The 13609-nt window shown below is 42.4% G+C and overlaps 6 protein-coding genes across 10 annotated transcripts; 1 reads left to right on the top strand and 5 right to left on the bottom strand.

Moving 5' to 3' along the window:
* Positions 1-645: 645 nt before the first annotated feature.
* On the bottom strand, positions 646-1661 carry LOC128301607 (threonylcarbamoyl-AMP synthase). The gene has a single exon (XM_053038176.1). The coding sequence runs from the start codon at positions 1659-1661 to the stop codon at positions 771-773; it is 891 nt and encodes a 296-aa protein (XP_052894136.1). The 3' UTR covers positions 646-770.
* Positions 1662-1730: 69 nt separating this feature from the next.
* LOC128301608 (DNA-directed RNA polymerase III subunit RPC10) lies at positions 1731-2227 on the bottom strand. Its single transcript, XM_053038178.1, has 2 exons — positions 2018-2227; positions 1731-1922 (listed from the first exon to the last, which is right to left on the bottom strand). The coding sequence occupies exons 1-2, from the start codon at positions 2156-2158 to the stop codon at positions 1737-1739; spliced, it is 327 nt and encodes a 108-aa protein (XP_052894138.1). The 5' UTR covers positions 2159-2227; the 3' UTR covers positions 1731-1736.
* A 191-nt stretch (positions 2228-2418) lies between these two features.
* Positions 2419-3444, bottom strand: LOC128303950 (mitochondrial inner membrane protease subunit 2). The gene is made up of 2 exons (XM_053041055.1): positions 2918-3444; positions 2419-2855 (listed from the first exon to the last, which is right to left on the bottom strand). The coding sequence occupies exons 1-2, from the start codon at positions 3264-3266 to the stop codon at positions 2593-2595; spliced, it is 612 nt and encodes a 203-aa protein (XP_052897015.1). The 5' UTR covers positions 3267-3444; the 3' UTR covers positions 2419-2592.
* A 328-nt stretch (positions 3445-3772) lies between these two features.
* LOC128305615 (poly(A)-specific ribonuclease PARN-like) lies at positions 3773-6370 on the top strand. 2 transcript variants are annotated; one of them, XM_053043153.1, is made up of 7 exons: positions 3773-3846; positions 3950-4916; positions 4974-5258; positions 5322-5377; positions 5450-5685; positions 5788-6215; positions 6323-6370. In XM_053043153.1, the coding sequence occupies exons 1-6, from the start codon at positions 3828-3830 to the stop codon at positions 6067-6069; spliced, it is 1845 nt and encodes a 614-aa protein (XP_052899113.1). In that variant the 5' UTR covers positions 3773-3827; the 3' UTR covers positions 6070-6215; positions 6323-6370. The 2 variants fall into 2 exon arrangements, with proteins under 2 accessions (XP_052899113.1, XP_052899114.1); XM_053043154.1 differs by lacking the exon at positions 6323-6370 and having other exon boundaries at positions 5450-5681; positions 5788-6053.
* On the bottom strand, positions 6275-11200 carry LOC128305617 (prostatic acid phosphatase-like). Of its 3 annotated transcripts, none has more exons than XM_053043158.1 (6): positions 11059-11200; positions 8084-8899; positions 7572-7670; positions 7237-7482; positions 6973-7158; positions 6275-6899 (listed from the first exon to the last, which is right to left on the bottom strand). In XM_053043158.1, exons 2-6 carry the CDS (start codon positions 8276-8278, stop codon positions 6381-6383), a joined length of 1245 nt encoding a protein of 414 aa, XP_052899118.1. In that variant the 5' UTR covers positions 8279-8899; positions 11059-11200; the 3' UTR covers positions 6275-6380. The 3 variants fall into 3 exon arrangements, with proteins under 3 accessions (XP_052899118.1, XP_052899117.1, XP_052899116.1); XM_053043157.1 differs by lacking the exon at positions 11059-11200 and adding an exon at positions 9742-9880; XM_053043156.1 differs by lacking the exon at positions 11059-11200 and adding an exon at positions 9722-9833.
* Positions 11201-12059: 859 nt separating this feature from the next.
* On the bottom strand, positions 12060-13313 carry LOC128305618 (E3 SUMO-protein ligase NSE2-like). Of its 2 annotated transcripts, none has more exons than XM_053043159.1 (4): positions 13195-13313; positions 12833-12990; positions 12608-12735; positions 12060-12531 (listed from the first exon to the last, which is right to left on the bottom strand). In XM_053043159.1, exons 2-4 carry the CDS (start codon positions 12915-12917, stop codon positions 12136-12138), a joined length of 609 nt encoding a protein of 202 aa, XP_052899119.1. In that variant the 5' UTR covers positions 12918-12990; positions 13195-13313; the 3' UTR covers positions 12060-12135. The 2 variants fall into 2 exon arrangements, with proteins under 2 accessions (XP_052899119.1, XP_052899120.1); XM_053043160.1 differs by having other exon boundaries at positions 12833-12949; positions 13195-13305.
* Positions 13314-13609: the final 296 nt, after the last annotated feature.

Genomic DNA, 13609 nt, shown 5'->3' on the forward strand with positions numbered 1-13609 from the left:
TACTCACCACTAACGGTCATTTAAAACTATTGCCAAATGCCGCTTCAAACACTGTAGCCCATTATATTTGGGGTTTTGAATCTATTCAATTGTTAATATATATATATATATATATATATATATATATATATATATATATATATATATATATATATATATATATATATATATATATATATATATATATATATATATATATATATTTTTTTTTTTTTTTATATAGATCAATTAAAACTTGAACATAGTTTAAAACCAGTCAAATGCAGTAATCATTATATAACTTCAGACTGCTTTTAGTTTTGATGATCCTTAGGTCTGGCTATGGTCTTGAGCATCAGTGTGTTCGATCTAATATACTACAGATCGAGGATCGAAGGTCATCTGGGCCGAAGTCTCCTACAGCAAAGAAATTTTGACCGATTGGTAGTTAAAATTTGTTGTTTAAAGTAAACCCAGTGTCGGTGTGCTGAACATCATCGCAGTTCATCGTAGTAGAGGGGTATGTCCAGAGTAAGTACATTGCATGTTTTTTAGGTATCCCCGATACATCGAAAACGGCATGCAATCCGTATGAAAATTTTAGTACCTTAATAGCTTTTGGTAATACAGAAAGCAGTGTAGCTAAGTTAGTTTGCACTACAGTACTTTATTAGCAAGCGTTGTAATAAGAGTAAACCCTGCATGCATGTTAGTTTATCTACTGTTTTTTTTTTACATCCATTCCACATAGCATACTAATTGTGGCATCTCTAAACCTGTGACATGTTCTTTTATAACACTAGAAGGGGAACTAACTTTGGATCGAGTCGGATGTTATGTTTTTCGACTATTTTAATAATTCTTTCTACCGATACTCCAGCCCGTATTATTTTGTAGAATTTTGAAACAGACAAGTCAATTACTGTGGATCCTACTCTTTGCTCATCCGACAACGATAACTGTCCTCCGTTAAACACCGCCCCCAGATACGGCCAAAGGTCTTCGAATTCACGTATGTTTAGTGAGCTTTTGCAGGCACTTTTGTTCGCGCTGGTCAGTGCTATTGGTTGCTGAAACTCTTTACATACATCCTGAACGAAACCGTAGTTTATAATTCGTATACCTATGTTAGGCTCTTCTGGATTCAGCATCGGATTTAATGTTGTTTTCCGTTTTACAACAATAGTTACCGCTTCTTGCAGCAGATCTTCCAAAAGCTGCTCTTCCAAATGTTCTGCCTCACCGCAGTGTTGAAGTTGTTTTACCGTTGCCACACATATCGCCACGGGTTTCAGCTCATCCCGACCTTTTATTTCGTATAGCTGACGTATTGCTTCGGGATTGTTGGCACTGCAAGCAAACCCATACACGGTGTCAGTCGGTATCGCAATTACTTTCCCAGCCTGAAGTTTATCTACTGCCTTTTTTATTGCATTTTTGCCTGCAATTGAAATTAGTTCTGGTTCTTGCTTTACCCGTTTCGCTGAATAAAGCTTTTCCTTTGCTTTAGTTTTTGCATGCCTGCTTCTGGTTGGTATAGTTCCCGATTCTATAATCACCCTTGACAAATTAAACAGTTCACTGGCAATACCATCCGTATTGTCATATTTTCGTTTCGTTAAGCTAACCTTCGCACACATTCTTTCAATTATCACCCGACTGGATCGAACAATTGAATGCATAAGTTAACCGGGGTAAAGTTTATGTAAGCCACCGTAGTTTAAAGGTAGCGTTAAACTGTACAGATGTATTGTTTTTTAATCGCGCCAGTTGTGGCCACACGTTTGATTACAGCACTTATAAAACGTCGTCATCGGCTCATCAGCCGAACGAGTCTGCATTTGCATGAAGTATGCTCGATTATTAGAGCAAGAAGGGCACACTGCGTCGGTGGAATCAACGTTTTCCCATGCAGCTGAACCTCCCATCACATGGTCTACTTCCTAAAAAAAAGAATCGTTCCAACAAGAATTCAGTACGTGCTACAGTAACTACATCAACGCAACCGGATCCCGACCCATCAAAGGCGGTGACTCACTTTAAGTTTAGGATAGATACGGCTAGAAATGCGTTGCCCGATTTTACAAATGTACGGACATGTATTGCATGAAAATCGTAGCGCATCCGTGCCTTCCTCTACCAACAGTAAGTTGCCACACGTAGGACAGAACATCAACATCCCTTTCTTTATTTAATACGAAAATTAGAAGCACAACGCAAGCGACTATTGCACGCCATCACAACTCTCATTTCCTGCTCAAAATGTCAAATATGACATTCAGCGCCGCATGCTCTGTGGAAATTGTCTTCCACGATTTTGACACGGCGTTCATAGGGATTTAGATCCGAAGGGATGCGAACAAAACGAGGGACGAAACGACGTCTTGGCCATGAGGGCGACGAGAATTCGGCAAGTTTTCTAAAAAAAAAATAAATAAATACTGCAACCACCATACTGCTGTATTTCTGTGCACGCAATACATATTGAACCAGTCAAAAATACATTTTGCAAAATATAATGACATGGACTCGGTACAAACGAAGAAATTAGATAAAAGCCTAGAATAAAGATTTTTTCTACTCAAAATAGAGCCTCCGACACACATGTCTTCATCAGTTCAGTCGATGCACTTCTTCCATGGAGTGAACCAAAGGTGAAGAGCTGTTGCTGTTGCTGCTATTGCTAACGGCATGGTTGTTTGCGGTTCTTGTGCTGCCAGTAGTAGACCGTTTACCGGTTGCGATCGGTACTCTCGTTTTTGGTACGGCTGAAGGTAACTGTTGCCAACGGGATGGTGGCCAAACAATCTGTGTAGCTCGAGCAGTTACCAGTCCTAACGAAACAGGCCCAAACGTATTGCTATCTAGTGAATTACCTGAAATTGAACGACAAATCAAACATGAATATCTGCAAATACGAAAGCCATTTCCTTCCTACCTGTATGATCCCCTTCAACCCAGCAATGTCCTTCCGGAACCGTAACGTATGGCAGCTTATAGCCTAGTGTGGAGATTACATCTCCCTGGAGAGCTACAACGCGTTTGATAATTTTCTGACTCGGGTCTTTGGGCGAGACGAGCGAAATAATATCGCCCCGTTGCACGTCCATGTTTCGAACGGCCCATCGCGAAAGGAACACATAATCCGTCACGCTGGCGTCCGGATTGAGAGCCGGCTGCATTGATACACCTTCAACCCGCGCCACATATCCAACGCAATCGAGCAAAGTCACCCCTACTGGAACACCAAGCAGCAGCGATTTGAGGAAGGTCGGGAACCGCATCATGAGCGATTCGTTGGCTTTAGTCGGCTAGAATAGTTCAATGTTCAGACTTACGCAGTACAAATTGATCGATACACCATCGTTGATATTGTAACCACTGGTTGGGAGGGGAATAATGATTTAAAATACACAAATAACTTCTTTTGCTGGTCCAACGAGAGCCGATTCCAAAAAGTTTTGATGCAATTTGTTTTGGAAATAATTTGACAACGATTTTGACAATAGCCCATGCATTGTGTAATCCAGGGATTGGCAAACAAACCGCAGGCAAACATTTTAGAATATTTATTGAGGTTCTCATTACATTTTCAATTCGCTTAGCATTCAATTCAAATTCAATAACTTTAAAGTGTATAAATTCACAAGAATCCCAAAAAAGATCGTTGCTTTCTTCTTGAGAAAAAGAGCAATTCTTTGAGGATGAATTAGAGTCAATGGCATTTATTGCCTAGCTGGCAACACTGGCACATCTGATGGCCAGATTGTGTATAAACAATCGTGGTTTTCTTTCGAATCGATCCCGCGCGTTTCAAGCTTCATCGAAATTGTTGTTCAAGTTCTTCAATGGATATTACCAAGAAAAGTAAAAATTCCATTCAATTCCTTTTCGGGCATCCTCGGAAAACTCTATATATTTTGAAGCGCGGCGAACAAGTGCTCATTTTTGGTTTCCCTCTTGTATTTAGATTTCATCGAGCAACTTCCACTGATCCGGGAAACAATCCGAAATGCAACATTTTTCGCAATGGATTGTGAATTCACCGGACTAGCCTCCGATCGTACCATATTTCCGTTTGATACACCGGAAGAAGTGTATCTGAAGATGGTCGAAAATAGCCCCAATTACATTATCGTACAGTTCGGACTGTGTGCCTTTCGCGTTGAACCACCAGCAGAGGACAATAAGGACGCCGAGCCGCGCGTATCGTACAAATGCTTCAACTTTTTCTGCTATCCAAAGGGTCGTGGACACGTGTTCAGTTGTCAAGGTGAAAGTATGCGCTTTCTCGCCGACAATGGATTCGATTTTAATCGACTGTTTCGCGAAGGACTTTCGTATGCAAACGAAATCGAGGAGCAACGGTACAGGGCTGACCTGAAGGAGCGCCAAGCAACGAGGGCAGCCACAATACTGGCGGCAGCTGAGGAAGAGTCGAATGAAGTCGATCCTAAGGCAGCAGAATCGACAGACGTTAATGCAATCCCAGTCCCTGCTGAACTGCAGCAACAAGTGGATGATACTGTTGTCAGTATCGAAGAGTTTCTACAGTCTGACCGGCCGGAACTGATTGTCGGCAACTGTAATCCATTCCAGCGGAAGCTCATTTATCAGATGATAGAACAGCGCTACTTTCGTAAGGTGTCCACCTCGACCGTATCGCTGGAGAACAATCAGAAGGCGATTAAAGTGGAACGGAAACGTTCGTACGAAGAGGAACAGGCGTTGGATGAGCAGCGTCGAGCGCAAGAGAATGAGGATCTCGAGTTGAACGTTGGCATGTCTCTGGTTCTGCAGGAGTTATCGAAGTCCCGCAAATTAATCATTGGTCACAATATGTTGCTCGATTTGTTCTACGTGCTTCGACAATTCTTTAAGCCTCTGCCGGTAGACTATCAAGAATTTAAGAAGCTTTCGAAGGAATATTTCCCACTGTAAGTGCTTCTGTCTCGTGTAAATAAGACTGGTTATTAAGCATGCTTTTATTTCAGTCTCCTTGACACTAAATATCTGTGCACGAACGCTGAAATCAAGGTGGACGTTAATTCGTCCGTATTGGCGCACGTGTATGACGCGGTTAGCAAGGCACCATTTTCCATTCCCACGGTACATGCTGAGCTTCCTGACCATAAGTACAGTGTTGATGATGAGAAAATGCACGAAGCTGGTTACGATGCGTACCTTACCGGGCTATGCTTTCTTGGGCTTGTCAGTCGGTTCAAGGCTAATCTGTTGCAACTTCCCAAGGACACCACGTTGCGGCATTACATGAATAGGTAGGTAGTTGTTGAAAATTTTCTATTTATGAGTTACAATTATCTTTTATTCTGTTATTACAGAATCTTCATCACTCGCCTAACTGATGTCAACTACATTTATCTGAACGGGAAAGAGCGTAAGACATCACAACTAAAACGGCGGGAACTCGTATTAAAGCAGACTATTCTTTTCTAATCACTTTCAATAGCCTCGCAAACACGGGATCACATTTTTTATGTCACCTTCCCGGACAGCTGGCGGACCAGTGACATCCAGAGCAAGTTTAAACCGTTCGGACCGGTGCATGTCAGCTGGCTGGACCATACTTCCGCATTCGTGTCGTTACACAATCGCATCGCTGCGAGTTCGGTGCTGAAAACGATCGGATATCACAACGGCTTCAAAGTGTACAGCTTTGCGCAGTTTACGCAAATGAAACTGCAAGTATATACTACACCGTTTTCTACCTATAGTTTGCTGCCTTTTTTCATGATCCGTACATGAGGGTTTATGTTTCGTGTTTTCTTTGCTTTGCTTACATTCTAGCGCCCTGGTACTAAACGAGGACGAATCGGTTCGGGTAGTTCTAGCAGCGGAAATGGTACTGGAGTTCGATGCACACAACCAGTCGATCAATCCAGCCGGGAAGAAAAAGCAGAAGAAGAAAGCGAAACAATAGACCACAATGTAGCAGCCGCCGTTAAGCGGAAGGGCAAGCATGAAGATCAACCGCCACCGGCAGTCAATGAAACCGACGCGGACGACAGCGGTGGGTGGAAAACCGTTAAAAAGGCTCGCAAAACGTTCACCGACAACAATGATTGGTGAGCGGATATGTTTGGAATGTGCGAACACGTGCGAACCAAAGCGCTACAATAATAATAATACAGTTGACCTTGGCATACAGAGCTGAAGCTATCAGGCACCGCAAGACCGACAGATTGAGTGACACAGTGCTATGTAGTATAGGAAATGTATGTAAAGTCAAAAACAAACTCGTTACGATTTATCATTATGCATCCCATAGGTGCATACAATTGGAAGGAAATTAATTTCAATGCATGATTATGTTTACTTATAGGCATCAAATTTAATCACACCTTACGCTGTTACAGTTACACAGTACAACTTCTATTATTCTAAGGGCCCGATGGTGGTGGTTCAATGGTGTCAGGATTTTTCGCCACACAGTCCTTCTTCCAGTCGGTTGGTATCGTATCCTTCAGAATTGTTTTCAGCTTTTCGATCGGACACATTGGCGTACACCCAGGTATTGTGAGACGCTCCAAACGCTGGCCGAGTTGTTTCAGACTGACTGTTACACCGTACTGGCCGTTGCTAGTATCGCGATACAACTCCAGCACACCCATCACACCGTAATCGGGCAGGACGGTTTCATCCCAAACCTTCAGCGCCGACAGAATGTTAACGACGGTCGAGTCGTGACCGGCGTACAGGAAGATTTTCTTGTGCGTACCAGTCGGATTAGCAATCAAGGCTTCCCATTCGTTCAGCGTCTTGCGAAGGAACGGGCCACCCTTTAAACGTTTCATCTCATCCGTGTAGACGTTGAGAGCATAGCTTTTCTTCGTTAACGGTAGCAACTTGGCCGGATAGTACGCTTTCGTCCAGGAGGGTAGCTTAAGACCATACTCGGACTTTTAAAAGAGGACAACGGTAAAATGTGAGTATTACATGCACTATTTAAACAATGATTTGTATTCTAATTACCTCAGCTTTAAGCGTACTGAACAGTGACTGTACGTCGTCCGGATTCGCTATCGTCAATCCAGTGATGCTTGTGAGATTCTCAAACAGCTGTTTGTTAGCGTTCATAAGAGTAACGACTTCCGGCAGCTTGAAAGATTCCTTCACAGTTTCAGTGTACCGTGGACAGGAAACACGTACTAGAAGAAGCTGTTTTGCAAAACAAAACAAAAAAGAACCACTTACAAAGTTGCTCCAGTTTCCAATTTAAAGCGAAGATTAACTTACCGTATCTTGGCTAAGCGGTTCGCTGAAGTACGGTATCGGTTGCCAGTTTAGACGCCGGTTCCATTGCAGTGGTGTGCCTTCCGGTGGGAAAAGCCCGGCCAGCACAAGCTGCATCGACATCTGTGTTCGCGAGACACCGGTCGTCTGTACGTAAACGTTCTTGGCACTGTACGTTTCACCGAGGAACCGTCCATAGCGATCGCGCAAAAAGAAACCGATCTGCTCGTAAACTGAGTGTTTGCCTAGCTGCGATATGTTTTCAAAATATGTTTTCGTTGCAGTTAAAAAGGTATGCGCAGTCCGAAAGGATGTATATGTGATTTAATGTTTCTTACATTTGTCAACTGTCCCCAGTCGTACGGTTCAAAGGTATAGTTCACGTACGGATCTTTCGGATACGTGTCAGCCGGTGTACGTTGTCCGTGGCGGAAAAACTGTTGGTCGATTGTAGAGAAAAAGAATTCACAGCATTATTATGTACCTACGAGCGGTATACATTTAATCGCTTCGAATTACAAAATGACGGGAAATCATAAGAAATTTTATTTATTTATTCATGACCATGATCATCAATCATGATTAGCAAAAATATTTAACTGATCGATTGGATTCTTGGAAGATTGTACTAAGATTACTGCAAAGGAATCGAAGCTACATCGACAGTAAACACTACTCAACTATCGTCTATTTTCTGAGAATTTTACTTTAGTATAAGCCAGGCGAAGCCTCCTGATCCAGTCAATAGGCCAGCGTTAACACAAAACGTAGCACTGTCCCGTTTGCGTAACACCTCCATAAATTGGGTCAAAAATTTGAAACACTGGAAACATGTTGTATGCGAACTTACCACGTGGACTTGTTTCAGCTCAAAGCCAAGCTTTCGATCCAAAACGTCGGCAGAGTTCGTATCAGCGATTTCTTCCGAAGAATCCTCTGCGGATGATGGTGCTCCGTACACGCCGTAGGCGGTAAAGAACACAATCGTCGTGATCAGCACACTGCACGTCAACATGATAAGCACACGGCGGCTCAAATAATACATGGCGCTGCTACGTCTGTGCCCGTCTTATATAGGCCTCAGCTCCCCACTCGCTTTGGGCTCCGGAACGGGAAGGGATGGCGATGGGATGTGTACGAGAAGATTATGTTCTTGGTTGTCTGGGAGTTTTTTGTTCTTAGCTGTGTTAATTGCTTTGTAGCCAAATTAAGACAAGAAACGTTCTGCCATATACAAATTCAAAATATTCATTCCCTGCGTGCGTGGTGGTTGTAAATGGGTGTCGTTGTTCGAGGCGCGCTGCTTGGAGGATGCCAAACCACCACCGGTTAGTTATTTCGTTGGGGATGTCTTGCCCATGTCATGGTATTTAGTATGTGTGTGTGTATTAATTTTGTTTGCTTTATTCTAAGAAAGTGAGGGATAACATATACCGGTTTGTCCCGGCCGGTGATAAGCGATCTACGGGTCTTCGTTCGATCCCCTCTAACCGGCGCCGGAGTGATCAATTAGTTTGAGTTGTTAGGTTGCGATTCCGATACCGGTCGGGAGACAGTACCGGTGGTTGACACCGTGGCCGTTGTATTTTCTGGCACCTGGATACGAAACAGACGCACATGGGGCAGTACCGACCGTGTGACGGCGGACAGCGTACGGGACGGTGTCCTGGAACGGAAATAAGACTCAAGAGCATTACATTGTTTGGCAAAAAATCTGTAAACAGGTTTCAGATGCTGAAATTAAACAAAACATCGTTGGTCATCGAACTATCGTCACTTGATAACCTTGAAATTGATCGATCACGTGTAAAACATAAGCTAAGTTTGCCCCACTTATATTGCCACACAGATGGTAAACTAAACTGATTTCTGATAACGATTGGACGACAATGCAAACAATTACCGTTACGTATCAGGAAATTAAATTAGAAATGCACTTTTTATACGCATTCCAGCGTACATCCCTAATCCCAACAGAGATTAGCACATTTGGTTATGGCCCAAACCGTTGCTTTACTGTATCTCCACAATGACCCCGAACGCAAATACAATTATGAGTTTTTCTTCGATAACCTCGTTGAGTACGAATTCGCTGTTTTGAATATTTGCTACAATCAATAAAGCTTAGGCTATAATGATGTCTTGTTTGTTATTGCTATTTAGATTTCATTTCATTTCCCTGTTTTGCAGATTACTGTGCGTGTATGAAAGAGCTGCGGAGGAAAAATATAAACCTATAGCGGACCACAGAATAAATTATGTGTATGTGTCGAAAATCAGAATATGCAAATAACTGCCGATCGAGAGAATTAACCTGCCGGCTGTGGGAAAGCAAAAGCAATAAGAAAAACCTTTTCTGGGACCGGTATTTGATTTTAAAACAGTCTTACTTGCGATCACGGTTGTATCCCTCGTACCACCTTTAATCTAACTCTACAATATTCCTGAATGGATAATGTTTTATTCGCACTTTCGGTATGCACTTTACCTAATACAACGGCAACTTACGGGGCTGTTTTGTGCCGTGGATGTCGATAAACCGATCCGCTCAATCGCAATCTGCGATGTTAGTGATGCGAAATTTGGACTGAAAATAAATCATCTCATCGGTCGCTACGAGATGCGCTACCGAGAGACACGAGAGCGTCGAGACCCAAAACGACAGAATGGCGGTGGTGGTGGTTCATGCGATCGAGACATGGCCGCTTCTCAAGCTAACCGTTACCGTGGTACCCTTAGGTACGTACGCATAATTAACCAATCCATATCATTTGGTATTGTTTGGGCGAACGTATCCTCGTGCCACGTTGTTACACTGACGGCCATGCTATCAGGTACGAGTCGTTTCGTTTCTTTTCGGTGCTGTCGACGAGTTGTTGGGATTGTCCCAGAACCGACTTTAACCCCAGAGCGTAGTAAAAGGTTGTGCAACAGACCATCAATTATTAGAAAAATATTTGAATATTTGAAAAAGAAGCAACAGGAACATGTTCAGAAACCGATCGCGAGAATCCAAATTTTAGCCAACAGCAACCCACTGCATTGGAGAAGTGTGCGTCGTTTTAAAATAAATGGTCATGCTTGCAGAATGGTGCAGAAATTCCTATCTTCCTCCTCTTGGGGAGCATTGGCTATTCTTCTTTCTGCACCGAAATAAATCATTGCATCGACAATGCACGTAAGAAAGAAAGTGCACTGTTTACTGATTTCCCTTTTGTGAGCACATTCGCCAAAAAAAACACGACAAAATATTCGATATTCTCTGTATGGTTAAAACAAGTTGAAATGCAACCATTTTTTAAGCCGTCTAGTATAGTTACTTGCAACGCATTAAATTTTAAGGGAAAAAGGGGGTGGAACTCTTACGCTGCTTTGCTGCGCTTTAAGAGAAGTGCTGATCGTGAGATTGGATTGAACTCCAAGGTATTTTAGGAACAGTGCTTGATACTCCTTTGGTTTACACACAACGTTAGCTCAGTTTGCGTTGCTAGATTCATTTATTTGCGGTCTAATTCATACACTATTTAAGCTGTTTAATTCGACCCGGGAAACTAGAAAGTGGTCGTCTATTTCTTTTCTTTTTCGATTCTTCAATGACATTCGTTTACAGCATCAAACGCAGGTTATTAGGTTACGTTAGGTGTTGAAACTAATTTTATGTTAATAAAATAGATGATAATTATATTTTTACACCCACATATACACGCCCACTGCGAATAATTGCCTAGCTCACATGATATAAAATGAAGCATCATAAACTTCCAAACGGAGCAAGAAAAGCGAGATAAAACGGCAGCAGAACAGGTTCGCCTAGCTGTAGCTTACCTGTTAATTTGAAAGTTGCCAGTTCCTTCTCCACGAAGGTATGCCTCCTGGTCTAAGGTTGGGACGGCTCCATAACACATTGGAAGATTTTGCGGTAGTTCACTAGTAGTTCGGAACTTCAAATTACGTTGCTGATCGTTACAGAAGGTTCACAATTTTGCATCTAAGCCCTTTTGATTTAACGAATTAGAGTTGATTCCGATATATAATTCGGAAATGTTGTCTTCCAATAAACTTCAACTCACGTTCTGCCACGTTCAATGTTTCGTTGGTAAATGCGGTGAACCGTGAATTACTGTGTTTGGTAGCTTCATTCTCTTTTTTGATTTGCCTTCCTTGATGTGCCAAGTTACTTCGCCTGTCGGAATTCTTATCGTTGCTCTCTTCGTGGAATGTAATATGCGTTATCGGGCTGGGTTTATCTAGGCTTGCAATCTGTATAGACGCGCAAAACTCCTAGCACAGGTCGGTGTAGGTTAGACGTGTCACCAACTACTCAGGGAAACTCGAGGTTCTTGGTGGACTTTACTACCGCGTAGTTGCGGCTCACTGTGGAAGTTTTCTGCGAAAGAATCTCCCTTGGATGATTATTGGTTAAATCACTACACAATAGAGCCACATAACGCTCAATTAACTGCAACTATGTGTATACGAGTAATGATTCTATTGCACGAGCCAAAAAAAAATAACACGCAACCCGAATGAGCTTGTGTGTGCGGCCCGATTGCTTTTGTGCTGGTAAACGTTATTAGCATTAAGGCCACAAGCTAAGCAAACGCAAACGACAACACAGTATGATGCTGTGCAATTTTGTTGCGATTTCACAGCTACAATTGTCCGCGTTTCGTTGTGGAAAGTTTAGACCCATCCAGGAAAACACCCAAACCCCCTCGTGCTAATTGTCACACCGTCGAATATTTTAAAGCTGTAAGATAAGCTAAAGCAAACATTTCATAGCGTGACAAAATGTTTGCTATACAACAATCGACTACAGCCTCAAGTGGAGTTTTAAAGAGAGAAATCACATTTATTATCAAACGATCTCAATGTAGCATTTTGCCAATTTCGTTTGTTGCCTCACAAAAGAGCAGCCCGCGCTCGCATCAATTGCTTCTGGAGTTTAATATCGACCTCTAGGAACTGTCGCTTGACGTATTGCTTCGCAAGACAACCCATCACAGGACAGCGGACGCGCGGATTTTGTGCCAGCAGCTGTTCGATTGAACTCTTTTCATACACATGATTACACTGCTTATTGCGCACGGGAACTTCCATCGGACGCTTTGTAATTGGATCGATGGTATTACTATCATCAGCCGCAACCATCAAATCATCATCGTCATTGTTCCGATCCTGGGTTGATTGTCCTTCTAGCGATGGGTTTAGCAGTGGTTTAGCGTATTGTAAAAAGTCCTTGTACCGTTTGTGATTCTTCACCTGAGGATTCTTATTCTCCAGCTTAGATTCGTAGGACTGGAAAAAAAATGTTGGAAAGATAGGAAGTCAACTTAATAGGAACATTGCTAGAGTACACACGCCGTTGCATTACATGGTCGAAGCTTTCCACAGTTTGCTCAGCATTCGATTCGGCCATTGCTTTACGATGGTTCCCCATTTTGCTATCGATTAAACATAGCTTTTCTACCAGGCTGGTGTACAACTTCAAATCTTTCATTGCTGTATATAAGTGGGAAACGAAAAGGAAATGGTTATATACAAGGATACATATCGGTAATATCGATATTTATCTTACGATTTCCACACATTTACTTACCTTCGTCACCAAACTCCGCTGCCAACCGGACAGTGTTGTTAAGCCTATCCGATACCACACGCATGTTTGCCTCGAGCATATTCATGCTGACGTTACTGCTCCGTTATGCTGCAGGTGCTATTAATACCGCCAATACAATATAACGGAAACACTTGTAGCTAAAATTATAAAAGGACGCCAAATCGCAAAAGTACCACCACCGTGGCAGGACGCACCGAAGAAGAATGGTTTGTTTATAAACTAATTTTAACCGCCTTTCGAAACGTAAACAATCCAGAGCATGACAACTCGACCGAAATACAACCGCGAAGTTTGAATGTCGGACTCGCTTGCTTGACTTCTTTTCTGATCGTGAAACTTACTTGCATTTGATTTAATTCATTTTTTTGTTATTTTTATCGTATGCTTTCTTCGTATATCGAACCTTAACTGAAAAGGTTAATTCAGATCTTGAAGCTTTCCAACGCATGTTATTACCCACTGAGTATGGTGTAAGAATAACCCGAAATAGCCCAATCAACCAACGCCGTTGTGGCAGTTTGCTGGAGAACTTCCGGTCAGGTATGCGTTTTACAAACCTGCGTTTTTTTGACTTATGCTGAACTTTCCAGTTCACGGCCTAGTGATGGGCATGTGCACCTATAAGTTGCATTCTTTAGATTTATATTTTGTTTTGATGCATTTGATTCGAACACTGATGATACATTATGCCCACATTTCGGCAATTCAAGATGGATCAAAATAAATTCATGCTTATTTGAACGCAGACTACGAGTC

This window comes from Anopheles moucheti, chromosome 3 (genome assembly GCF_943734755.1).
Source record: "Anopheles moucheti chromosome 3, idAnoMoucSN_F20_07, whole genome shotgun sequence".
NCBI lineage: Eukaryota > Metazoa > Arthropoda > Insecta > Diptera > Culicidae > Anopheles > Anopheles moucheti.

Excerpts from the sequence above, each read along its gene's own strand:
- LOC128303950 (XM_053041055.1), bottom strand. The coding sequence starts at position 3,266 with ATGATGCGGTTCCCGACCTTCCTCAAATCGCTGCTGCTTGGTGTTCCA. Across the intron at positions 2,856-2,917 it reads GGTTGAAGGGGATCATACAG|GTAATTCACTAGATAGCAAT; the intron begins GTAGGAAGGAAA and ends GTTCAATTTCAG.
- LOC128305615 (XM_053043153.1), top strand. Across the intron at positions 4,917-4,973 it reads TCGAAGGAATATTTCCCACT|TCTCCTTGACACTAAATATC; the intron begins GTAAGTGCTTCT and ends CTTTTATTTCAG. Across the intron at positions 5,259-5,321 it reads TTGCGGCATTACATGAATAG|AATCTTCATCACTCGCCTAA; the intron begins GTAGGTAGTTGT and ends CTGTTATTACAG.
- LOC128301608 (XM_053038178.1), bottom strand. The coding sequence starts at position 2,158 with ATGTTGATGTTCTGTCCTACGTGTGGCAACTTACTGTTGGTAGAGGAA. Across the intron at positions 1,923-2,017 it reads GTATCTATCCTAAACTTAAA|GAAGTAGACCATGTGATGGG; the intron begins GTGAGTCACCGC and ends TCTTTTTTTTAG.
- LOC128301607 (XM_053038176.1), bottom strand. The coding sequence starts at position 1,661 with ATGCATTCAATTGTTCGATCCAGTCGGGTGATAATTGAAAGAATGTGT.
- LOC128305618 (XM_053043159.1), bottom strand. The coding sequence starts at position 12,917 with ATGAATATGCTCGAGGCAAACATGCGTGTGGTATCGGATAGGCTTAAC. Across the intron at positions 12,736-12,832 it reads AGCGGAGTTTGGTGACGAAG|CAATGAAAGATTTGAAGTTG; the intron begins GTAAGTAAATGT and ends ACTTATATACAG. Across the intron at positions 12,532-12,607 it reads CTGTGGAAAGCTTCGACCAT|TCCTACGAATCTAAGCTGGA; the intron begins GTAATGCAACGG and ends TTTTTTTTCCAG.
- LOC128305617 (XM_053043158.1), bottom strand. The coding sequence starts at position 8,278 with ATGTATTATTTGAGCCGCCGTGTGCTTATCATGTTGACGTGCAGTGTG. Across the intron at positions 7,671-8,083 it reads AGCTGAAACAAGTCCACGTG|TTTTTCCGCCACGGACAACG; the intron begins GTAAGTTCGCAT and ends ATCGACCAACAG. Across the intron at positions 7,159-7,236 it reads AACCGCTTAGCCAAGATACG|CTTCTTCTAGTACGTGTTTC; the intron begins GTAAGTTAATCT and ends TTTGCAAAACAG.